Source organism: Atractosteus spatula, chromosome 7, assembly GCF_055471065.1.
Source record: "Atractosteus spatula isolate fAtrSpa1 chromosome 7, fAtrSpa1.hap1, whole genome shotgun sequence".
Taxonomy (NCBI): Eukaryota; Metazoa; Chordata; class Actinopteri; order Semionotiformes; family Lepisosteidae; genus Atractosteus; species Atractosteus spatula.
Window position 1 is genome coordinate 28,257,061 of NC_142712.1, and position 24,293 is coordinate 28,281,353.

A 24,293-nucleotide genomic window follows, 5' to 3' on the forward strand; every position below is an offset into this window, starting at 1 on the left:
TGCCTCAAATGTGTTTAAGTCATTTATAGTTTTTAATTCAATTTTTAGAGACTCGCTGAAGATGGCTGCTAGACCAGCTCCACGTCTTGAGGCTTTCTGTAAAAAAGTATAGCCATTAGGTGAGGCTGCACCTAAATAGATGAAGCCTATTTACCGCCTACATTTCCCAAAACGATTTGTTACAAGGAGCCTGTGGTACAGGGAATTCTGGATATTGAAGTGTAAGCAATACAGCTTCCAATGTGAATGATACTGCAAGTCCCAACATGCTGAGCGCGACAGTTTTAATGAGAACTGTTTCGGTTTATACAGTAGTACAAGCTGTTCAGCAGGTTAAATGGGAAAACCGGCCTTTGTAGAAAGAGGAAACGGAATGGAATAGTCCTATAAAGACGAAAATACAGCCATCAAACGGCTGTTAGTGGCATCTGAATTCAACTGACATCGTCTGATTCTGAGAAGTCCTACGGTAAACGCGTTTAAAGAAGTTGTTCGGACTCTTTGCGGTGTATAATTTATTGTAGATATGAGGTTGTCCCAAAGTGGCAGACTTCGCAGACAAGCTAATTAAAATCCGGTATTGCTCCCCGATTGTAACGGTGATGTACTTCCGTACTGCAAATCTGTAGCTATCTCTGTATAGTTTCATAACATTTAATGTACATTTTACTTGCGGTTTTTGTTTTAGTACACTTATGCAACGCGGATGTTAAAGTAAACTTAAATGTTTGTATCTAGCAATGCAGGTGATGTTGTGTAAAAAGCTACGGTAACTACGTAAAGATAATAATATTGCAGAAATCTCATGTATTTTTAAAAGCACCAGAATTCAGACTGGTGGGAACAGATCCAATCTTTCTCTTGACAAGTTTTTGTCTTTAGACATAAGCTTTGTAAACAAAATAATTTCGCATATATTTTATAATTAATCATTATAATACAAATGACATGAAGGACACCTTTGAAAAACTTTGCTTATATATCCAAGAAAGGTAGTTGCTTAAGTATTCGCATATTGAAGATAGTTGAAAGGTCTGTAGCGTCCTAGAAAGAAAACAATGGTTTGCCATTGTTAGGATTCACAATACCCATCTCACTCGACAGTATGTTTTCCATATCCAAGGCGTTAATCATAAAGTGATTTTTTTAAAAAGTGTTATTATTTCTTAGTTTTCTTGCTGATGTAATCGTTGATGTACCTGACCCTCAATTAATTTCACGGTTAAAGCAGTCCCAGTGCTTCTAATATATTTACGAGAGAATTAAGTACCTGAACACTAAGAAAAGCCCCTGACTGTGTTAGGCAGGATCTCAGTTCTTTTGGATGGTATTTTAGAATAACCCTGATCCGTTGACGTGAATGAAGAAGCTTCATATTTTAAGGTGTTTTTTTTTTGTCACAACCGTGATCATCATGTACGGATTTTAGTTTTTCCTGATACTGGAATCGGTATAACTGGAGAGAACAATTCTTTTGATGATTAAATTATGTTTTCAGATTTAAGGTTTCCAACTTTTGCCCAACAGCAATGCATTATGTGCAGTGTATCATCTAAGCCTGTCTTTTTACCTCTTTAATTGCAGTTTTCAAACATCATAGTAGCCTTTGTATTTTATTTCCTCTTCAAACTCTACATGGGCCAGCTGTCTATCTTGCCCTTACTTATATCCAGTGTTGGAAACCTTGCGAAACAATTTTTCTTATTCCTAGAGAGGGGTTTTATGGTTTATAATTAAGGAGGAGTGAAGTATGTGAACTGTTTTATACAGTATATTCTCCCATTTCTCGCGCACCCAGAGATATCTGGTTTAAGAATAATATGTGATTTAGTGAATACATATGCTTGTGGAGTTTTTAAACTTTGTTTGCATTTTAGTTTTACTGGTGGAAAAGCAAGTGAATTATAATTACTGCATTGTGTTAAAAATGTGCATTCTGTTGGTTTGATTATACTTGCTTGGTCACTGCCCAGCTTAAATGACAGTGTAACCAGCTTTACTCATTAGCCAAAATTTTAGGAACCCACTGCATAACGTTGGACCTCTGTGAGCAGTAAGCTTTATCTAGCACTGCAGGTGTTCTGCAAGGTTTTGAAATATTTATAGCCCAATCCCATCACATTCTTCTTGCTGGATCACCTGTGTGGAATTGAACAGCAAATTCTACCTGTTTTACTGGTTTTTGGAAGGATTGGCACCTGGGAGCTGTTCTAGACAGGGAAATCATTATTCTGCTCCTCAAGGCAGTGGGACATTGCCTACCACTGGCAGTCTTTTGCTTTGACTGGGGGTTACTAATGGTCTGGCCTTGAGGAACCATTCATATCTGAATTTTGAGCTATTTTGCTGCAAGAAGTTTTTTTTCCCCTTTGGCTCTATTTTCTTATTTATAGTGACACAAAAATGTATTGTTTTAATTGAGAGATCTATAATCCTCACCTGTTAATTAAAATGTTTGGAATATCTGAAGGCAAAATCCCATGTGCCATTATTCATTTTTAGTCTTCTGACTGTAAAAGCAGCTATAGGTACAGCTGAAACATTGATCGAATGCCGTGTGATTTGAAGCTTACTAGCTGACTATTTTGTCTTTTCAGCGGCTCACATGGAATGTGCTTTACAGAGACTGTGCAATTATTCAAAGTAGTTGCAAAAAATGTTGAAAAGACAGTTGACGTTAAGTGTGTGTGAATGTAGAATTCTGAAGCAGTTCTGAAATGTGAAAATGATGGTATTTATATTTACATGAACAGCAAGGTCTGGGAAGGTGGTATGGAAGTATTTTCTGTACACCCCATTAGTAATGGTTATGATTTAAATATTTTTGTAGTTGTATACATTCCAGGACTTTCTGGATACTGTTTCAATATCAGGAATCCTTAATTATATTTACATTGATTTTTTTTTGGCCTAGAGCAGCGTTTCCCAGTCCCTGTCCTGGCGACAAACGCACCTGTTGGTTTTTGTTCCAACTGAGCCCTCACTTACACAATCAAACTCTAAATCTAAATCTCCTTATTAACTATTTGTTCCCAGCTCTCAAATGTGTGAAACAAAAAGTGAAATAAAACTTTGTGACTAGAAACAAAATATAAATATTAAATTGAGGCAACTTCTTAGATGAAATAAAGCTTCAATTATCGATTTAAGATGGATTGGAATGTAGACCAGCAGGTGTGTGGGTCACCAGGACCAGGGAATTACTGTCCTAAAGCATACCAATCTGCTTTATCTGTGAGGGGGCCACTGAAGTGTAGCACCTACCTACACCACCTACCCTCCGTGAAGAATTTGTTCTGCACCAGCCTCCCCACTACTTCATGGTTCTTAAGAATAAGCAGTTTTATCTTTAAATGCAGTTAAATTATGCATTTAGTTTGGAAGTTTGGCCAGCAGCCATATCACCCTGCAACTCACAACTGGCAACCCACTGATGCTAAGCAGGTGTGAGCCTGGTCAGTACCTGGATGGAGACCTCCTGGGGAAAAACTAAGGTTGCTGCTGAAAGAGGTGTTAGTGGGGCCAGCAGGGGGCATTCACCCTGCGGTCCATGTGGGTCCTAATGCCCCAGTATAGTGATGGGGACACTATACTGTAAACAGGTGCCGTCCTTTGGATGAGACGTAAAACCGAGGTCCTGACTCTCTGTGGTCATTAAAAATCTCAGGGCGTTTCTAGAAAAGAGTAGGGGTGTAACCTCGGCCTCCTGGCCAAATTTCCCATTGGCCCTTACCAATCATGGCCTCCTAATAATCCCCCTCTATGAATTGGCTACATTACTCTGCTCTCCTCCCCACTGATAGTTGATGTGTGGTGAGCGTTCTGGCGCACTATGGCTGCCGTCGCATCATTCAGGTGGATGCTGCACATTGGTGGTGGTGGAGGGGAGTCCCCATTACCTGTAAAGAGCTTTGAGTGGAGTGTCCAGAAAAGCGCTATATAAGTGTAAGCAATTATTATTATTATTATTATTATTTAATGAAAGTGGCTGTGTTTCTTATTCTTTCTTGGTAGACTGTGCCCCCATTGAGCTGTGTCAACAGTCTGAAGCGGAAGGGCTGGCCTGGCACTTTGACACCACAGTCACATCTTTTCATGCTTTCAGTGCCACATTGCCTGTCCTGTTGCCATGTCATCGACTGGACCAACTCTTAGACTACGCGTATTCTCCCTCAACTGCTGGTACGATCAGATTTCTTTTGAATATGTATTTAATGCATATTATACTTCCAATGTTATTATAACTGTTTGGTAACCTAAGTAGCCACTTAACTCAGTCAAGTTTCTGCATTGCTGAATATGTAATTTCTGGTCCAGTTTTGGCACAGCCAGTGGTTTCAGTACTTGGATCAAGTATCTCTTCAGTCTAGACCAGAGATATCAAATTCAGTTCCTAAAGGGGCCTAGTGCCTTCTGTTTCTTGTTCTAATCACATTCTCAGTTATGTAATTAGTCTAAATATTTAATAAGCTGCATAATTGTAACACTTTTTACCAAGCTCCAAAGCTATGTACTGTATAGTTAAATGTACCTTTAATTAAATGAACTTCTTGTGAAGTTCAACTGTAAAAGACCTTAACAAAAGTCCTATATATGTCTAATTAAGTTAGTTGTTTAATTGATTACTGAGGTTGGAGTCAAAACTAGTACAGACAAGGCCATCCCAGAAATGGGTTTGAGATCACTGGTCTAGATTTGCTACAGAGAACAAGAGCAAACAAAAAAAACTATTTCTAGTAATACAATATTTTGGATTTGTATTAGTGATACTGATTTAATTCAGTTTGTTTTCTTCTGTTATCCTGTTGGATTGGAGTGGCATTAGTTCAGTATTTCTTTTTGCTTTCTATGGAAGCCCGTTTCCGCCAGGGAGTAAAAAACAAACGCGCTATGGTATCTCAGAATTGCGACTTAGCAACTCAGAATTGCGACTTAGTATCTCACAATTGCGACTTAGTAACTCAGAATTCTGACTTTATATCTCACATTTGTGACTTCGAAATAGCCCATATTTCATTGTCTGTCCTTTTGTTATTGTAACGGATTCGGGTTCTAGGGCTTGTGCCCTCGCCGCTACCACCCTAGTTCGTGCCTCACTGCATTGGCTCGAACCCAGGTCTTGCCAGCTGAGCTAAAGAACACTTTCTTTAACCCCGGCGGCCAGCATCCCTGTTATGCGCAGGGGAGGGTGGTGCCGTCACCACACTGCAACCAGATCGTACAACTTGTATGTCGGCCATTCCGTTACACTATTTTCATGAATTGTACAGGATCATAGGATCTATAAGCCTGAAGACTTGTCTTGTACAGTGCCCTGATAAAAATCAAATTAATTACACCAATTTTTATAGAATCCCATTTCCGCCAGCGAGGCTTCCATAGTACCCGGATGGAATAGTGCACGGTGGGCTTTTTAAAAATAGTTTTTATTTACGGAGACAGAATATAAAATAAGATACAGAAATAGGCACTTCACATCCAGAGGAATTCACAATTATAAAAGCTGAAACATACTTTTTATGTATTTCCATTGTATGTCCTTTTTTACTTAAAAAAGAAGGTCTTCTTTAGCTCAGATGGCAAGACCTGGGTTCGAGCCAATGCAGTGAGGCACGAACTAGGGTGGGAGCGGCGAGGGCACAAGCCCTAGAACCCGAATCCGTTACAATAACAAAAGGACAGACAATGAAATATGGGCTATTTCGAAGTAGCAAATGTAAGATATAAAGTCGGAATTCTGAGTTGCTGAGTCGAAATTCTGAGTTACTGAGTCGGAATTCTGAGATACCATAGCGCGTTTTTTTTTTTTACTCCCTGGCGGAAACGGGCTTCCATAGCTTTCAGAATAGATTAAAGACAACTTCTTAAAAAAAGGATTTTTAGTAAGTCAAAACAGTATTTAAAACTCTTAAAAACTTTTCTTACATTAACTTCCCTACTTTATGGCATATGAGGTAGTTTCAGATTCCATTCACCATGCTGACAATCATGTGGATAAATACTGTAAGATGAAAACCATAATCAGAAGATGAAGATAGTGTACTTCTCATTGTGTGTTTAAATCACATTGTTTGTGGACAGCCTTTCTTAACGTGCTCAGTCAGCACCATTCAAGTGAAGCTATTGCTGTTAATTGCTAGACCATATTTTATGAGTCATCCCACTTCAATCCAGCTTCCTCAAGTTCAGGGAAGTGGTTAGTACATTGTTGTGTGAATAAATCTGTCACATGAGATGATTTATGATAAAATGTGAAATGTACAATAAGGTGAAATTAAAGAATACCTGCTTACTTGTAAGTCCATTGTAATCATATTACTTTTTTCTACAGTGCTGTGAAATCTTTGCATATACTGTTATTTTCAAAAGGTGTGCAAGCCTTGCCTACAGTTAACTCCATTCCAAATTCCTCTACAATACTGTGTAACTTTTGCATTCAATCCCTGTTCTCTTTGCTAAACCCAAGAGTGCTGCTTGTGTCCTCTTTTCTCCTGCTTTGCAGTGCGGTTCTTCTTTCTCATTTACTAGCAATTGAAGTTTCTCGACATCTAGCAGTTACTGATTGATACTCGTGGATATTTTACATGCTGCAGATAATAGTGAGAAATTCTTCACCCTGTGTAATTAATTATATCCTTGCCATCCTGCCCTCATTATGTGAGATCTCTACGGATAATCAAAGGGTTATTCATGACGACATACGGATAAAGCTCAGCTGTCTTTGTTTGTCTTCCAGGGGTGTCCGTTACCTCAGCCGGCACTGCTCAGCACGCTATGAAATGATAGGGGAGTTACTGAATAAGGAGGAGTATGACATTGCATTGCTGCAGGAGGTGGGTAGGAGGAAGAAGCCCCTTGACTTGTTTACATGGTTAGAATTTGTCGAAGGTGAGACAGCTCTCTAAAAGCTTGCACCATCCATACCTCACTTGCAGCTGTCACCACCTGCTGCAGACTTGTGACTGCGCTTTGCAAACTGACTGGGCAGCTTTTGTAATTGGTTGCCATTTACATATTGCTTTATAAAGAAATAACTTTTGACAGAAGTGTGAAATGCGCCAGAATTGCGCAAATTATATTTTCGTCCCAAGAGCTACAAGCTTTGCCATTCTTATTTGTATTGTTTCATGTTACAGTGAATGTTATACATATACGCTTTCAGTAGTTACTAAAATATTTATATAAAGAAGCTTCTTTCTAACAGGATCTGTTAATCAGCTGCAGTTTATTGTACCTTTGTCAGTTTAAAAGTGTGGTATTAAGTTAAAACAGACTTGTATTAAAGTGAATCTCTTGATGGAAGAGAAGGGGATGATTTAAGGATAATCCCACAGCAATAAATTAATAAAACATTACTGTTAATATGTCAGGGTTATTTAGTAAATGACTAAGTTGGAAATGCTCACTTATTACAAAGTTAAAGTGTAGGTTCAGCCATATTTAAATCTCAGTAAATGCACTGTGAAATGCCTGGATATCCAAAACGGAAGCTGATAAAAATAAATGACATTAGTTCTGCTTTTCCAATCCTAGCTTCTGCTTTCTTATTTATTCAGTCACCATTTCATGTGCATATTCAACATTTTTTTTTTATCATTTGTGCTTTGACCATCCATACACAGCACATCAGCGTGTAGCCATCATATAATATTGATAATCTGTACAGAAATTATGCCTTATTATTAATTTCTGCTTTCTGTACATACATTGTTGGAGTACAGTATTGCGATTCTGTGAAAAGCTAAACTTATGTCAGTTATGTCGTCTTCTCAGTTATGATGATGCATTTCGGATCTGGTTTAAGTTTTGAGATTACTGAAATTTATAAGGGAATAAACATTGTAGGAAGCCATTTTTAGTAAAGCTAAAAAGTTCCCCTTCTCTTCCTTTATGTATTTTGAAAATGTCTAATACATTAGTCTTTATTGAGTGATATATTGATTTTTTTGTTGTGCACCTAGCTCAACAATATGAATTATAAAGGCAGAGGAACAGAAATTATCTGAGGATGTAAATTTTATAGCACCTTATAGCTGCTCTCTCTGTATGATTTACTGAGTGTAAATCAATATCAGCATTTAGTCTATCTAGGATCTTTTTGTATAAGTGTACTAGTAATTATAATCTTATGTAGAATTTTATTATTGAAGAATGAGAACAAAGGCTAACTTTTGCCAACTCCCTTTTCAGTATCTGAATGGTACCATGTGTTTAAACAGGAGAATGTTCTAAACCCACTAGAGATGGATTGTGTATTTAGATGTTAAGAACTTTTAACTTGGAATTTCTCTGTTTTCTTAGGTGTGGAGTGAGAAAGACTATATGTTCCTGAAAAAGAAACTAACATGTAGCAATCCCCACTCCCATTACTTCAAAAGGTGAATGAAAGCTTTCCCACTTACACCAGCACTGTTTACTTTATTTTTTAACCTTTCTTCTTCACCTGTTTTTGTTGTCTTTACACAAAACGGTCATTTAAATGATACAACATATTGGTTCTTCTTAAAGTCTGCATTCCGGAGCACTGTAATTCTCCACTTGTATGTACACCTCATACCTGTATTATAGTGAAGTCTGATATTTTTTGACAGAAGTGTTACCAGCTACAAGCCTGATCTTGTCAATCTTAGAAGTTGGGCAACACTTAGTCTAGTTAGTATTGGGATGGGAGAACTCTATGAAAGACCAGGTTGCTACAGGAAGTGGCATTAATGGACCAGTTGGTGGTCTCTACCCTCTTGGACAGAATTTCCAAAAAAGGAGACCATCCATTGGAAAAGCCATTAAACCTGGTCCCGAGTACAGTCACTAGTACAGCCAGCAGCCATATCACCCTGCAACTCACAACTGGCAGCCCACTGAAGCTAAGCAGGTGTGTTCCTGGTCAGTACCTGGATGGGAGACCTCCTGGGGACACTATACTGTAAACAGGCGCCGTCCTTCGGATGAGACGTAAAACCGAGGTTTTGACTCTATGTGGTCATTAAAAATCCCAGGGTGTTCCTCGAAAAGATAAGGGGTGTAACCCTGGCGTCCTGGCCAAATTTCCCATTGGCCCTTACCAATCATGGCCTCCTAATAATCCCCCTCTATGAATTGGCTTCATTACTCTGCTCTCCTCCCCACTGTTTGCTGATGTGTGGTGAGCGTTCTGGCGCACTATGGCTGCTGTCGCATCATCCAGATGGATGCTGCACATTGGTGGTGCTGGAGAGGAGTCCCCATTACCTCTAAAGCGCTTTGAGTGGAGTGTCCAGAAAAGCACTATATAAGTGTAAGCTATTATTATTATTATTATTATTACTACTAGGGCATTGTCCATAAAATTAGAGGTCTTATCCCTGATATCCTGGAGGGTAGCCCTTGCACTGGGCTACCCAAAGCTCCTTCTTAATTCAATAAGAACACTATAATTCAATACTTTAAATAAGTAATCTGCTACAACGTCCACATTGACAAATACACACCTCTAGACTGTAACTACAGTAGCAGTAACTACAGTAAATAACCTGGAGTTGTTCAGTTCTGAGTGTTTTTCAGTCAATTGTATTGTGCATCACCACAGATGCAATAGAAAGCCGCAGTTGCAGTGTATGTCCACTAGATGTACCCGTTATCTAATCGGTGATTATGAAATTCAGAATTACAGCCCAGGCTTTATTTTTAAATATGTTTATTGAATTTTTACAACTGAAAAAGTTGATTTCGAATTTCTTACTTTCTGAATATTAGGTTTTGTATTGCTTTTCATTGATAGTGGTTGTTTCAGCTAAGTCTAATTTTCTCTGCTTGCTCTAGAAAGCTTTGTGTGATTAGTATGCTTTGTGCTCGCACAAATTTCTCAATTTCCAGTCCTCTTAATTTGCATGTTTCTGGTTTTACTTGCCTTAAAATATATGTGTACCACTTCTTATTTTAGGAGATATAAGTTCTCAATTTAACACGCTTGAGTGCGGCCAGTAACAGGCTCTTGATGAAGGTACACTGTCTATCTCCTGCTACGCCCCAGGATTAAAATTGCTTTGCTTGGGTGACATATATGCTGCTGGACGGTCTTTGTCCCAGTGTCCTTCCAGCCGCCAACTGTCCCCATTTCCACAGTTCACACTTATTAAATCTATAAAATATATTTGTCTTAGTTTGTACATTGTTCATATGGTGTAAAATCAATAAAAACCCCAAAGAAAGTAAGCTACAGTTGACTTAAAATCAAAGCTCACTGCAAAGAATTTGTAAATAAAACATAATTCAACTTATTTTTTTAACAATGACAATTGTCAACCATTTCATTCAAACAATTAAAATTATTATTAATAATTATGCAATTAATCAGCTAAAAATGCTTTAAAAACTTTAAGTGGTTTTTAAAAGGCTCTCTGAGTAAGATGGCTAAAGATAGCTGTGCAGTCTAAATGCACCTTTGGGCAGACAACTCCACCCATTTTACATGAAATTGCTAAAAATGAACAAACATTCGTTGTAAAATAGCTATATACATTTTATATGAATAAATGTGTATAGACTGTGTATGCAGTACACTACACCTGCAATTGTAACTACTGATGTTTTCTATGGAAATTGTAAATGGCTTACTTCACTTGATTAATTTAGGTGGTTTGAAAATGCATGGAAACATTTTAAAATTTATTTGTGAAAACTTTAATTTGTTAATTAACTGAAGTTAAATCTTTGTCAAAGCAGATGCTACCAGAATCTGTTAGACTACAGGAAACAAAGGGCTAAGTGGTCTTTTTTCATTCCATACTGTTATTATGCTGTTAGACCTATACATTTGAGGATCACACGGTGCAGGTTACAGTTTGGAGGGAGGGTCTTACGGGGAAAAAATTAGGCCTAACAGCCATGTGGGTTCTTTACTTTTTGAGATGTCTGTAAGAAGATACTTTCAACACAATATGTTGAGTTCATTACACTTTAGAACTGCTGTGACTGAACAAGGCTCAGCATGCTTGTCATAGCAAGGGTGCACCTTGGTTATTTTGAGAAACTAGAAGTAACTGGAGCCTGTGCAAGCCAAGGATTATTTATCCATGTCCAAAGCCTTCCTCATGGAGGAAAAACCCACTACAAATCCTACAGGAAGATAACAGGGGCTTTTTAATATTTTAAATACCTTCATCCAAATGTGTACAGAGACATTGTGTACCAGTGTTAAATTGAGGATTTAATGTTGCATATGCTGTTGATTGACTGCAATCTATTGTTTCCAAAGCACATTATTGGTTCTCAGGGGTGAGTACCATTGAGTCATTAAGTAATGATTAAAAAGATCATTAAAAGACATTGTTCTAGTCTCACTACAACTTTTTCTACTCACCCAACATTCCCATAAATACACAAGTAATAGATTTATTCCATTCTGAAAAGAGAAGAAAGAAAACAGGGCTCCACGGCCGAAACATTGTGTTTTCTTTCTTCTCTTTTCAGCATGGAATAAACCTATTACTTGTTCCTTTGCAGACTACGCATGCTGATGCAGCTACCCACCTGAAAAAATTCCCATAAATACTGTATAAATATTAAATACAGCATATTTGTTTCCGAATAATTCAAAGCTTAATAAAGCAGGGCTAACAATATTCAGCGAGGTCATAAAAAAGGTTCTATTCTCTTTTTAAAAAATCACTAATTATTAGTGTAAATCTATATACAGAATAGGAAACTTAATGAGTAACTCGAATGCAATTTTATGACTTAATTTTACTCACCCCTAAGAACCAATAATTTGCATTGGAAACATTAGATTTATGTAAAAAAAGTTTCCTCAGAGTCCATTTCAGTCTCAGACATACTGCTACTAATAGTGACAGCTGTTACTGAAGTATTATGGTTTTTAGGGTACCATATACATATTCTGTAAGTGGCTGACTAGCCATAAGTCATGTGAAATATTATAGCATATACAACATACTCTAGAAGAGCCATCATGTTTTTTTAACCTAATACTGCTGAATCCGGAAAGTGTTTAAAAGCAGTGTTACTTTATCTCGGGTTAAAAAAAAACCAGTTTGCTTCATGTACAGTGGAAGGCCACAGTTTTAGTGTCAGAGTAAAGCAAGGTGAAGAGGAGACCAAACTGAAAGTGGGATTCAATGTCATTGACAGGCTGGGTATAAATAGTAAAGATTCCCAGGCTCCTCTTATCTAGCAGCCTGCTCCCCTATTAATTGCAGGGCTGTCAAAGAGGCCTGCCCACTTTCCCAGCTGTGCCAGTCAGAAGCCCAGAATAATTACAACCACATACATATGCCACAGATGGTACTAATCACATGTGCCATAGGTAGGACCTAGAGTTTATCCTACCCACATGACCTTTAGTGCTCCTAATCTGTAATTTAGGCGTTAGGTTTAGACGTTAGGCAGTTTAATCTCAGAAATTGTTAGGTAAATAGCACAGGATCTGTGATACAGTGCAGTACTAAATGTACTGTATGTTGATATCAATTAATTAATTTACGTAAGTAAAGAAACATATGAACATACACATACAAATTACATCAAGAAGAAATTAATTGAGTGTATCAATATGTTAAAAAATATCCACCTGATTGAAGCAGGTAACTTAATTTGTGTAACCTGTAATTTATCATTGAACCATACTTAAAAGATAACATGAGGCTGACATGTAAAATGAAACAAAAAAACAAATGCAAAGCAGAAAATGAAAGACAGAAACACTGAAGAGAGGGAGCTCTTTGTAGAAAAATACAAAGCTAAAGAGCACTTGGAAATCTGACAGGCTGTAATTTATGATTTGACAGAGACATTGCACTAAAATTTGCTTGAACACAATGATCATTCCAGGATATGTGCATTTCTGTGCAAACATGATAAACCGCAGGGCCTTTCCAACAGCAAGTCAGCTAACACAGGAATATTTACTACAAGCTACAGTTTTTCATGAAAACAAAGACATTATCAAAACATCAGACAGCGTATCCATAGCTTTTGGCGAATCTACAGATATTAAAAACAACTGTTTTGTTTATGTTGTGTGCTTTACAAGGACAATAATGTACCAGTGGACTAACTGTTATTCTAAAAGAAACTGTTTCTCTGCAAAAGCATCCATGCAGTTGGTTACAGATTACAGTAGCACAGGGCATTGTGGAATGTTTAAAGACATTTGAACTTGATTTTAAAAATGTGACTGAGTGTGTCTCAATGCCAGTAACCGTCTAAGGCTAATTATATAATCAAGGCATCAATGGACAATTCATTGACGTGCTTTATATCTTGTTTTCAAGTTTAGTATGTGACAAGTAATGCCCATATTGTAGTCCTTGTGAGTAACACACTGTATGGACAAGTAAGATCCTAAAAGCAAACAAGCTTGTTTTAAACATCACATGACATTAAATATATATTTTAGAGAGCATCTGAGAGACAGAAAGACTGTACCTTACCTATTAAGCTGCTTTCTGAGACATGTATAACATGATGGGGCTATTGGTGTCCCGCTGCAGAATAATTCCATAAATCTAACAAAAATCATGTGTTGGGTGTTAAGAATTATCTTTTGCCCCAGTTGCATTTTTTTATTTTCTGAAATATTCTGTTCAGGAACAAAGCCAGGAACTGTAAATCTGTTTATAATAATACTCAAATAATACTACATCTCTGCTTATTTTAACAAATTATATACATTTATACTTGCCGAGATTCATTAAAGAAATATTTATGTTGGAAAATTAAACAAAACTGGGAAATGAAAAAAGTATCAAGGAGCAAATACAGTAAATAATGCAGTTCAGTGAAAGTGTCTATTGTTGCATTTTTCTGTAAAATGGAATTGTCTTACCCATTCTTCTTTTGTGGATCTGTGTTTCAGGGCTGAAAACATACAAAAAATATACAGCATCCATGCAGTTGACTATGGGTGACAATGTCATTTAACTGTTTGCGTTAAGCTTGGAAATATTTTTTCAAATAATTAACCAACATTCCTTACGCTGCCATTTTCTTTTTCATAGTATTTGTATTTGTCCACAAAGCTACAATAGAAATGGGAGCATATTTGTATTCAACCTGCACACTTATTTTGTGTTGAATATCCTGAAATTTGTGAGCTGATAAAAATATAATTAAGAACTATACATAGTGTAGTTGGCTGTTAATTTGAAGTATTATCAGCTGGTTAATTAAATATTTTTCAGTGTGGATCTTTTGCATTTAATGTGTTATTTTTCGGAAACTTCATGGTAAGTTTTAGCAAATTGTGGCATCTGCGGTGTATAGGCATTATGTCAGTGATCTGTATTTCTTTTTTCTGAAATATTCTTATAGGTATTGAGGACACAGCTTACAAGTAAAGCTTACAAGCTTACTGTATCAGACCCTGCATTTTCTTGCTAACAGGCTAAAGTGAGAGTTTGGGTAAAAGCCAGCATTTCTTTGAACATTTTAATCAGTGGTTGTATTTAATGACAAAACTGTAAGAACCCACCTTTCCCAACCGTTTAATTTTCACTAACTGGTTTCTGCTAAAAATTACCAATAAATGTCAGTTCCAGATCTACTCTCATGTAAAAGACAAATCAATAATTACACACATGATATGACTAAATGTTGAAAATGTTTAGTTTTATGGGGTTGTGACTGTCATTTGTCCTTGTAATTAGGTTGATATAATCCAGTCAAACAATTTAATGAATCGATTAGATTATTTGGGTAGGTAGAACCTTGATGCTTATACAAACATCTGTGGTTTCAGGACTGTATTACAAAATTAAAATAACAAAAAACACACAACCATGGTAATAATGACACAGTTAATGTTTTTTTTTAATTGTATACATTAGGAACTCTGGTATTCTGGCACTCTGTTGTGGTATTGCATACTACAATAGTGCCAGACAACCATCAGAACACACTCTTAGAAAAAACTAATAGATTGCTTTCTTTCAATCTGTACTGGAGTGAAACAAAGAATAATATTGTGTAATTGTCATCTGAGAAATCCATGTTATTCGTGCAAGAACAGCAATAATTGATTGGTTCATTTTTATTTCAGTGGAGTAATAGGAAGTGGGCTTGCCGTGTTCTCCAGGCATAAAATCCATGACACATTTCTCTACCGCTATTCTTTGAATGGTTATCCCTACATGGTGAGTTTTTGCGAATGTTTTATCAAGTCAAGAAACTTCTTAAAACACTGTTACTTCTTTTTTCATAATTTTATTTTTTCTTATAATGCTTCCCATTTTGGTATCAATTCTTAATCGCATGTCTCCTCAACTCTTGTAATAGTGTCAAAGAGGCGAAGCCTGTGTATCTCTAATCTCTCTCACATTTTTTTTGATTTTTTTTTCAATCTGCAAGCTAGTAGCATCACTGGCAGAGTTAAAGCACTAAAATACACTAAACAAATGTTGCCAGAAGCTGTGATGCAGCTTCTTGTGAACACTAAATATTTAAAGTGGCAAACCATTGTAGTTCTGTGACATTTTGAAGATATCTGCAGCATCTTTGAAGGTAACCCACTGAGATTTGTGATCAGGTTTGTGCTGCTCTTTGGGGAAAAATACTCACCAATTGCCCAATTTTGAACCAGCCACCTCTGGACTATTCAATTCAATTCAAGCTTTATTGTCCCCTAGGGTAAAAAAAAAAGTATGGCACAGTCAAACACAACACTGTGACAAATAAACGTCACGAAAAGGGAAGAGAATAATAAACCTATTACTTGTTCCTTTGCGAGAATAAAGTAGTGTTACAGTAGTGTTACAGGAGATAAGAAACAAGCGACAAGGTAGTTACTTTGCATTGTTTAAAAGCGTAATTGCAGTGGGAATGAAAGATTTCCTGAGTCTGTTAGTTTTACACCTGGGGGCACAGAGGCGTCTCCCAGATGGGGGATGTGTGAATTCACAGTGGAGGTGGTAGGCACACACTCCATGATGCTTTTGGCTTTCTTTGTCACCCTCTGTAAAGGATACTTAGGTTGATTTGATTATTCCCAATTATTTTTCCACTTAAATTCACTAATTTACCCAGCCTATTACAATTACCGGTACTTATGTTGCCAAACCAGCAAGTGAAGCAGTATGTTAAGACACTTTCAGTGAATGATTTTTAGGAAAGTGTAAGAATAGTTTTATCTACCTTAAAGTAGCTGAGTTTCCTAAGAAAGAAGAGTCTCTGTTGGCCTTTTTTATAGTGTCACAACATTTGTCCCATTTTGTCCCATTTTAGGTATCAATGACCAGTCCCAAGTACTTATAGTCATCGACAATTTCAACAGGCTGACCATCAATTATAGTGGGTTGAGGTGGTGTGGTATTTTTCCTAAAATCAATTACCAGTTCCTTTGTTTTTGAAACGTTTAACCTTAGGGAGAACTCATTGCACCAGTTAGTAAAATCATTTAGGATGAGCCCATGATGGTTTTCTGTGTCCTTTAATAAACTGACCAGGGCTGTGTCATCAGCAAACTTAATGAGATGTCTGTCTGTGTGTTTGCTTATGCAATCATTAGTGTACAAAATGTCCAGCAGAGGGGACAAGACACAGCCCTGTGGTGATCCAATTGATAATGTAGCACTTCCCCAATTTGACCTGTTGAGACCTGTTAGTTAGGAAGTCTGGTTTTCCCCTTATCAAGTTACCATTCAGATTTAAGTGCTTTGAGAGTTTCTGTGCAAGCAACACTGGTTGTATTGTATTGAAAGCGGAGGAGAAGTCAAGAAATAAAATCCTTACAAAGGTCCCAGGTTCGTCCAGATGTTGATAGACCAGATATAACAATGTGTGTATTGCACCGTCTACTCCCCTCCTTTCCCTTTATGCAAACTGCAGGGGGTCGATGAGGGCTTGTGTGCTCTTTGTGTTGCTTCACTATTCTCTCAAGAGTTTTCATTGGGAGAGATGTGAGAGCAACTGGCCAGTAGCTGTTAAGGCCACTAGGCTTGGCAGTTTTAGGAATAGGAATTTTATATTGGAAAATTATATTGGAAGCCTTTACTCCATTCGCTTTAGGGTTGATATAGACAAGTGTAATAAAAAGCTGCGGAAATTCTCAAGAGAGATAGAAGGGGCGCAGAGAAACACTGAGCAGTTCGATGTCAGGCGTGCACACTCTCTCCTGGACAGTAATGTTCTGGCACCAGCGGTTGTTTATTATCAAGCAGACCCCTCCACCGTGATTTTTACCTGTGCTTTCAGGATCTCTGTCCAGGTGTAGAGAAAACCCCTCAGGCTTGATAACATTGTCCTTCACGGTCTCATCCAGCTAAGTTTCTGTAAAAGCTAGAGTGCAGGCATCACAAAACTCATGCAGAAACCGCACGCTGGCATGCAGTTCATCTAGGTTACTCCTCAATGAGCGCACATTCGATAGGATGACGGTGGGCAGCAGGAGCTTATTCCTCCTCCGCCGGAGCCTCTGTTGCAGATGACCCAACCTACACTTTGACCTGGCACTTTTACTGCTTTAATTATTGTAGGACATTAGAATAGATATTGGAATATTAGTAAAGTCTAACTTTTCTAATATCTGATTTTTAAACGTTTCAAATCTTGGTAAACGTAACAATGCGCAAATTATACTTTTAGAATCTAGCAGCTGATCAGTGTCTTCCATTTACTTCCTTTTGTTTGTCACCTGACATTACCTTCTACATCATGATTTACAGTATATTTAAGACTGTTTTGCCTAAACCTTGCAACAGGACAATCACTTTGATTATTGATTTGTACAAGGTAAGTGATTTGTTCACGTCATTCCTGGACTTTTCCTTACCAACATCAGATAGACTTGTTCAAATTTGAAAAACCCTATCAAATATGAAACCCCACCTGAATCATTTTAAAGCACATATTACCATCTTCATTTGTGATGAATTGTTGACCATCCAGATATTTTTGTAGTAGCTGAAAGAAGTGTTTTATAGTTTTTGTAGTGGAATAGGCAGTATGTGTACAGGTACTATCCTCTAATAGAAACTCTCCTATAGTCTCCTATAGTAATACAGATGTTTTCTAGCAGAATGTTCATCTTGAAATTTTTGGTGGGAGGGATTGTGTCCATCATCTGCATACTAGATTGTTTAGGTTAATGAATATCGAGTCTCATCACTTGATAGTGCATTTAAAGAATTATTGACTTTCGCATTTGAAATGGGAGCTCAACTTGAGAGTACACGATCACACAACTGAATGTGCTCAAGAAGACTGACTTGTTGCATACCCTGCATACATTGTTTTGATATTCAGATGATGGTGAACAACTTTACATATCTAAGCAAGGATAGTCAACTTATGTAAAGTTCCTTTTGTTTTATGTATATAATGGTTAAAATATATAATATCATGGCTATGTTTTACTAACCTTTTAAAGGGGCATCAGAATCTAAAACGGATACTTGCAGTTGCAGGTTCTGCTTTTTATTAAGTGTACGGACAGACATGGTTCACAGAGGGTTAAGAGTAGAAACAGTATCTAAATGTCTGCATCAACAGTGTGGTTACCGAGGTTGATCCACACTCCAGCAACTCTGTTTAAAGAAGGGCCACCTGTTTTCCGTCTTGAATGCTTCTTGGCCAATTCACTTTGAACATGTTCCCTGGGTTCAAATGTTCAATTCCTTTCAATACTATGAATATATTAATTTTTTATCTGTGTTTTGTTTTTAAAAGATTAATTTCTTCTTAGTCTTTCTATTCAGTGTTCATTTGTTTTAAAAGTTTTATGTTAAAGTATGAGTTGTCGTCTGTTAATCATCTTTTCATCTGTCAGGCACACCATGGTGATTGGTTTGGGGGGAAGGCTGTGGGAATGGTCATCTTAAACATCTGTGGAATGACTATCCATGTCTACGTCACACATGTGAGTCAGAGCATATGTTGTCTGCCTGTCAGTTTTTAAAGGTCCATTATCAAGCTTATCAATCTATACATTCAGTAAAGAGAACTTTGTGAAAGAACTTTAGGGAATATTGCAATATTTGAGCCATTTTATTCAAAAGTGTAGCATTTTTGAGAATGTATATATATTTTTTTTCTTTCCTTTCAGGTTTTGCTAACAGAATTAGGTGTGATATGCTGTCAAGAGAGTATTATAATAGAGTTCAGTGGCAAGTCTCAGTAACCTGCATTCTGCAGCATTAGTGAATTGTTATGTGTGTAACAGTGTTAATTCTGCCTGGATACAGCCCATGTTTTAATGTGATCTACAGTTCTCTCTGTTGTTGACATGAATTTATCTAATCACTGTCTGGTCTGTATACCGCTAATGATTTTTTTTATAAATGAAAATAAAGCATAAGTTATGTTATATGAATTAAGACACAAAGGCAGGTGTTTTGACATAAAAGAATAGTGGTTCTGGATATCCTGATGGATGTGGCAGACATTAAATTAATAGTTCAATTGATATTTTACAATTTGATAAGTAAACGGTAGGTTATTGTGTTGAAACTTTGTTTTATGTTTTAAGAATGTGTGATTGGTAGGGGGAGGCTCAATTCTTTGAAGGTCACCTGATTGGCTAACTTGAAACATGGTGCTAGAGAGCAATACACTTGACTTACTGTGTGTGTTGCCCTATCAGGTATATTGTGCCAGAGCAGCCAGAAAATGAATGAATCTGATACACATTATATTGGGGATATTAACAATTACACAGTAGCAATCTCTGATTGTGTTTATTTTAAATACAACTGTTTTACTGGGCTTTTGCCCTGCATGTATGTCCATCCTATTATATAGATATTAAATGTGTTTAAATCTCATATACTCAGCATCAGGTTTATCAGTAGTTGAAAGTACCATACTGTAAATTGCCCCAATATTTAATATGGTACAACATTATATCATGTCACTGTATTAATTTAATTTAATGGTTGCTCTTTGCATGGTTATCATTTTAACAAAAACAAACACTAAACAGGATTACTATATTCATTATCACCTGATTACTTTTAAAACTGGGTTTTAAGATTCATAGATAATTAATGTGTTTAAAAGGGAAATTTAAAAGGGCAAATGATGTAGACTGTGCTCAGACTTGTGATGGTATGTAACAAAGTTTTAGGTATGGAAAGATAACTTGTATTATAATTTTTTAATGTTTTATGAATAAATGATAAGTGAATTGCATTTATAGAGTTATAGCTTTTTCATATCAAGATTGAGGTTTAAAGTTTTTACTTAACGTTTTATGTAAATATTTAAATGATTATTGGATGACTTGGAAGTTTTTGTGTGTAAATTGAAGTAACACTTTCATTTAAATTATAGTTGTTGTTTTTTTATAACATTTGTCTTAAATAAAAGTTTGTAGTGACACCTATATTTTGGATACTTTTGCCACTGTCATTTCAAAGTTAGATTCTTAGGGTGGTCAATTTCAAAATGTCTAAAAATATGACCGCTCACTGTGGTGACAAAAGGGTCAATCTATAGTGTACGTATATCTTTAGTACTGTATGTTATATATGTGTTTAATAAGTATTTGTAAATATTTTAATCATTGTTAACAATAATTATTCTTAAGAATTATGCATAAAAGAGTACTCTTGAATTATAAATCAGTCAGGAACTGAAGAGTTGTCAAAACTTTAAATCTAGGTATTTAACCCAACTGTGCAGAACAATATGTAATGGTTTCATACAACAATACAGTATTTTTATATTTAATAATGGAAAAAGTGGTAAGACGTTTAGTGTGTGAAACTGAGAAAACATCAAAAGGCAAATTTTGAGAAAGAAAAATGCACGCGCTGGTGTAGTTTATCTAAGAAAAGTGTCCCTGACATGTTTTCAGTTTTGAAATGGAAGTGTTCACAAAAATGTCATTTCCTGCATGACTTACCTAAATTGTTGAGTAGTTTTTCATGTTTTGTGTGAATTTAGATTTTCCCAAACAAAATGTTAGTTAAGTGTTTTTTTTTCTGAGTTTCCCAGTTGCACAGAAGTGTTTTAGGAAGTATCACTATTCTTAACAAAATTAATTTACAGTGTCTTCCACACTTGATATTGGACCTTTAAATATGATTTAGTCAAGAAATGTTTTAGTGGAAATATTTTACACAAGCTTTGTTTTAAACTAAAATGTGATTTCTTTAAATTTACATAATTTATCAATTTATAAAGATGGTACATTTCCATGGATGTGAGAATCACTGCTTATGAGGCATAGTTGTATAATCATTCACAGCTGGGATAAACTTACTAGGGCAGTGGTTCTCAAACTTTTTGGACCAAGTACCACCCCTAATCCAACCAAAGCATCCAAGTACCACCTACAAGTCATCATCTCATAGGAACCCCAGAAATTCTCAATGACCAACATGAGCGTGCGTGTGCGCACACAATCACACACACACATATAATAAATATTATAATAATAAACTTTATTTGATATAGCGCCTTTAAAGGTGGCTTCTCAAAGTGTTTTACAGGAAAAAAAACATTAACAACAACTAATAAAAAAGCACCATTTCAGTGAGAGGGGTGAGCCTGTTTAGTTGAGCAAAGCAGAGGTGAATTAATTTTTCGAGCCTTGATACAATTTTTTGAGTCTAACAGATATTAAATCGTCAGGCATTTTCTTGACGGCAAAGGTCTCGCGGTGGATGTTGCATGCGTACATTAATTTCTGGAGCAACCTCTCTAATTTGTGCAACTACACCGTTATGTCGGCTTGTCATTGCTCTAGCACCGTCTGTACAAACTCAGACACATTTTATCCAGTCGAGGCCATTCTCTTCGATAAATTTATTCAGAAGCTGAAATATGTGCTCTCCTGTAGTTCCTGTTGGTAGCGGTTTACAGAACAGAAAGTCTTCATGGGACGTACCCTCAAACTCGTATCTAACGTAAACGAGCAAATTGACCAAATCGACTACAGACTCATCTAATTGCAGTGAAAAACATCTGCTCATCTTAACGCGCTCTATCAGTGTACGTTTGATATAATCCTTCATTTCAATAATTCTATGAATGACTGTGTCTTTCATGGGGAGGGGGGCAGCAGGTCGAGGTTTTTAGCAGCTTTTTCTCCACACTTAATACGTGTCAGCTCTTTTGCCAACGGTAAATAAGGTTCTTCAAAATAGTGTAGCTTACCTGCTTTAGCAATCCGCAAGCTTGCATTTTTCCACGTTTCCGTTTTTATTTCCGTATTTATTTAAAGTTTTTATTTCATGCGCATGGGAGCGAAACACAGAGACGCTCGTTGTATTTTTCTCAAATTAGAACAGTTCTGAAATATTTTTCTGTTATCACGCTTTCGTGTGCTCACAAGATTACCTGCGTTCATAGCACGTATTTCTATGCATTCCTGTGTTTACAACGTTGGCATTGTTCCAAAATCACGCACATTCTCCTTTCTCCCTATTTGCTGGAGATACAGTAGCTTTTTTTAAATACAATTGGTCACTTGCATCCGTAGCACGCATTCCTATAGAGTCATATAGAATTACAGAGTATCTCTTGTGTCCACTGAAGTATTAGCACGCACTGTATCGTAGTACATAGGCTGCGTATTCGACACGTATTAAAATACAAAATATGAAAACCCGTCCTGATTTTTCAGCGCACACAACACAGTTCCAGGGTCATTTGGCGTACCACCGGGCGGCACGCCACGTACCACTGCCGGTACGCGTACCACAGTTTGAGAACCACTGTACTAGGGTATTTGGAAGGTAGATTAGGGGGAAAACATTTTCTAATTCTCTTGTGAAGTGCAATATATTTGTAGGTCAGTAACTTAATGCTGAAAACTGCACTTACCCTCAAAGGTATTACACTTGCAGTTTATAGAGGGGAGGGGGAGATAAAGTAACTGATTGGTCTTACAGCCATGATCTTTCTCTGCTATAGCTGCATGCAGAATACAGCAGGGAGAAAGATGCCTACCTGCCTCACCGTGTGGTCCAGGCATGGGAGCTGCTTCAGTTTATCAGGTAGGAGAGAGATTGTTTGGTGTGGCATTGTAGGTCCAGCACAACCAGTTTTAAATATTGGCAAAATGCATTAACTCATCAGCAAGTCACACGAAAAACACATGCTGAATATTTGCATAATCTTTTAGGTAACACTCAGAATCAATTATTAGTTTAAGCTGTTTGCTGAAGAGTGATGCCATCTTAGAACAATGCTGTAAACATCATTACAAAGTTTGATTCTGTGTAATTGTTGATGTGCATTTAATTAAAGAGCAACTGCAGTCCCAGTTTCTCATACTGGTTCTTAAATCTCGGTAACAAAATAGTCACCATCTTTTGCAAATCCATGGTCTCGCCATGGACAAAAGCGAGAGTTTCCCAGAATTGTGACGTGGAGTAGCCCTTCCTGCTCACTTGTCACTGTAATGCAATGCGATGTATGAGTGAATGAGTACAGGTTGTGCAGCAGACATTTCACCACAGAAATGTTCCAACATGATCTGCATGCAGAGTTAACAACTAAGTTGTATCATCAAAACTGTCTTGAAGTTGAGAGCAATATTTCTGTTGCATTAAAACAGGTGTATTCACAAGCTTGCTTTTTTACAATATAATAGGGCCGCACACATCATCGGAAGTTTGGTTGCCTCATTCTGAATTGCAGGATATCGCACTGTGTATACTAGGAGATGTGTATATTTTGCTTTTGTTTTTTTTAATGTTTTGAATGTGCTCATCAATGTTGATGCTTTCTAACCCTGAAATGTAAAAATAGTGATGCATTTTCCCTTTAAGAAATTAAGATTTCTAACTGATAAGATTTATCTTGTTATTTGTGGTTCGGAATGACTCTTAATGAATACATGATTCAGAAAGAAGCTGGAATAAGCTTTTCATTGCTGTCCAAAGTGTACAGTATTATACCAAAGTCAACTTAAGAGAGCAAACAATAAAACTGATTTCTGTCCCTGCAGGCACACTTCAAGCCATGCGGAAGTGGTGATTTTGGGAGGGGATCTGAACACACACCCCCAGGACCTGGGCAGCCGTCTGCTCTGTAGCTACACGGGGCTCAGGGACAGCTACATTGAAGCCAAGACTTTTGATGTGAGTCCTCAACAGGGTGTCTAATTTATTCATACTGTACATGTACATTAGTTATAGTATGTATGAGCACTAAAGGATAGGATTGTATAGTAGACACTAATTTAGCAGATAACGTTATCTAAAGAAGTTACAGTAGGCAGCTGTGTCAGCATGCAAGCTGCTGAGGAACAAGTAGTTTAATTCAATGACTTAAAATAAAAAAACAAAAAAATACAACATTTCTGCCTCTTTCAAGTCTGTGGTCTTTATCTGAGGTAGCTTACAATCAGTTAC

At 36.9% G+C, this 24,293-nt stretch overlaps 1 protein-coding gene across 2 annotated transcripts in view; it reads left to right on the top strand.

The window, feature by feature from the left end:
- Positions 1 to 313: 313 nt before the first annotated feature.
- smpd2a (sphingomyelin phosphodiesterase 2a) overlaps positions 314 to 24,293 on the top strand; it is a 35,218-nt gene continuing 11,238 nt past the window's right edge. Inside the window, exons 1-8 of one of the 2 annotated variants that reach the window (XM_088922068.1) lie at positions 314 to 469; positions 4,015 to 4,182; positions 6,737 to 6,833; positions 8,302 to 8,378; positions 15,035 to 15,128; positions 18,758 to 18,847; positions 22,849 to 22,931; positions 23,888 to 24,020. In XM_088922068.1, the coding sequence (XP_088778194.1) occupies positions 4,130 to 4,182; positions 6,737 to 6,833; positions 8,302 to 8,378; positions 15,035 to 15,128; positions 18,758 to 18,847; positions 22,849 to 22,931; positions 23,888 to 24,020 (627 nt within the window). In that variant the 5' untranslated portion in view covers positions 314 to 469; positions 4,015 to 4,129. The remainder of the gene's footprint in view (positions 470 to 4,014; positions 4,183 to 6,736; positions 6,834 to 8,301; positions 8,379 to 15,034; positions 15,129 to 18,757; positions 18,848 to 22,848; positions 22,932 to 23,887; positions 24,021 to 24,293) is intronic. The other variant, XM_088922069.1, reaches the window with a different exon arrangement.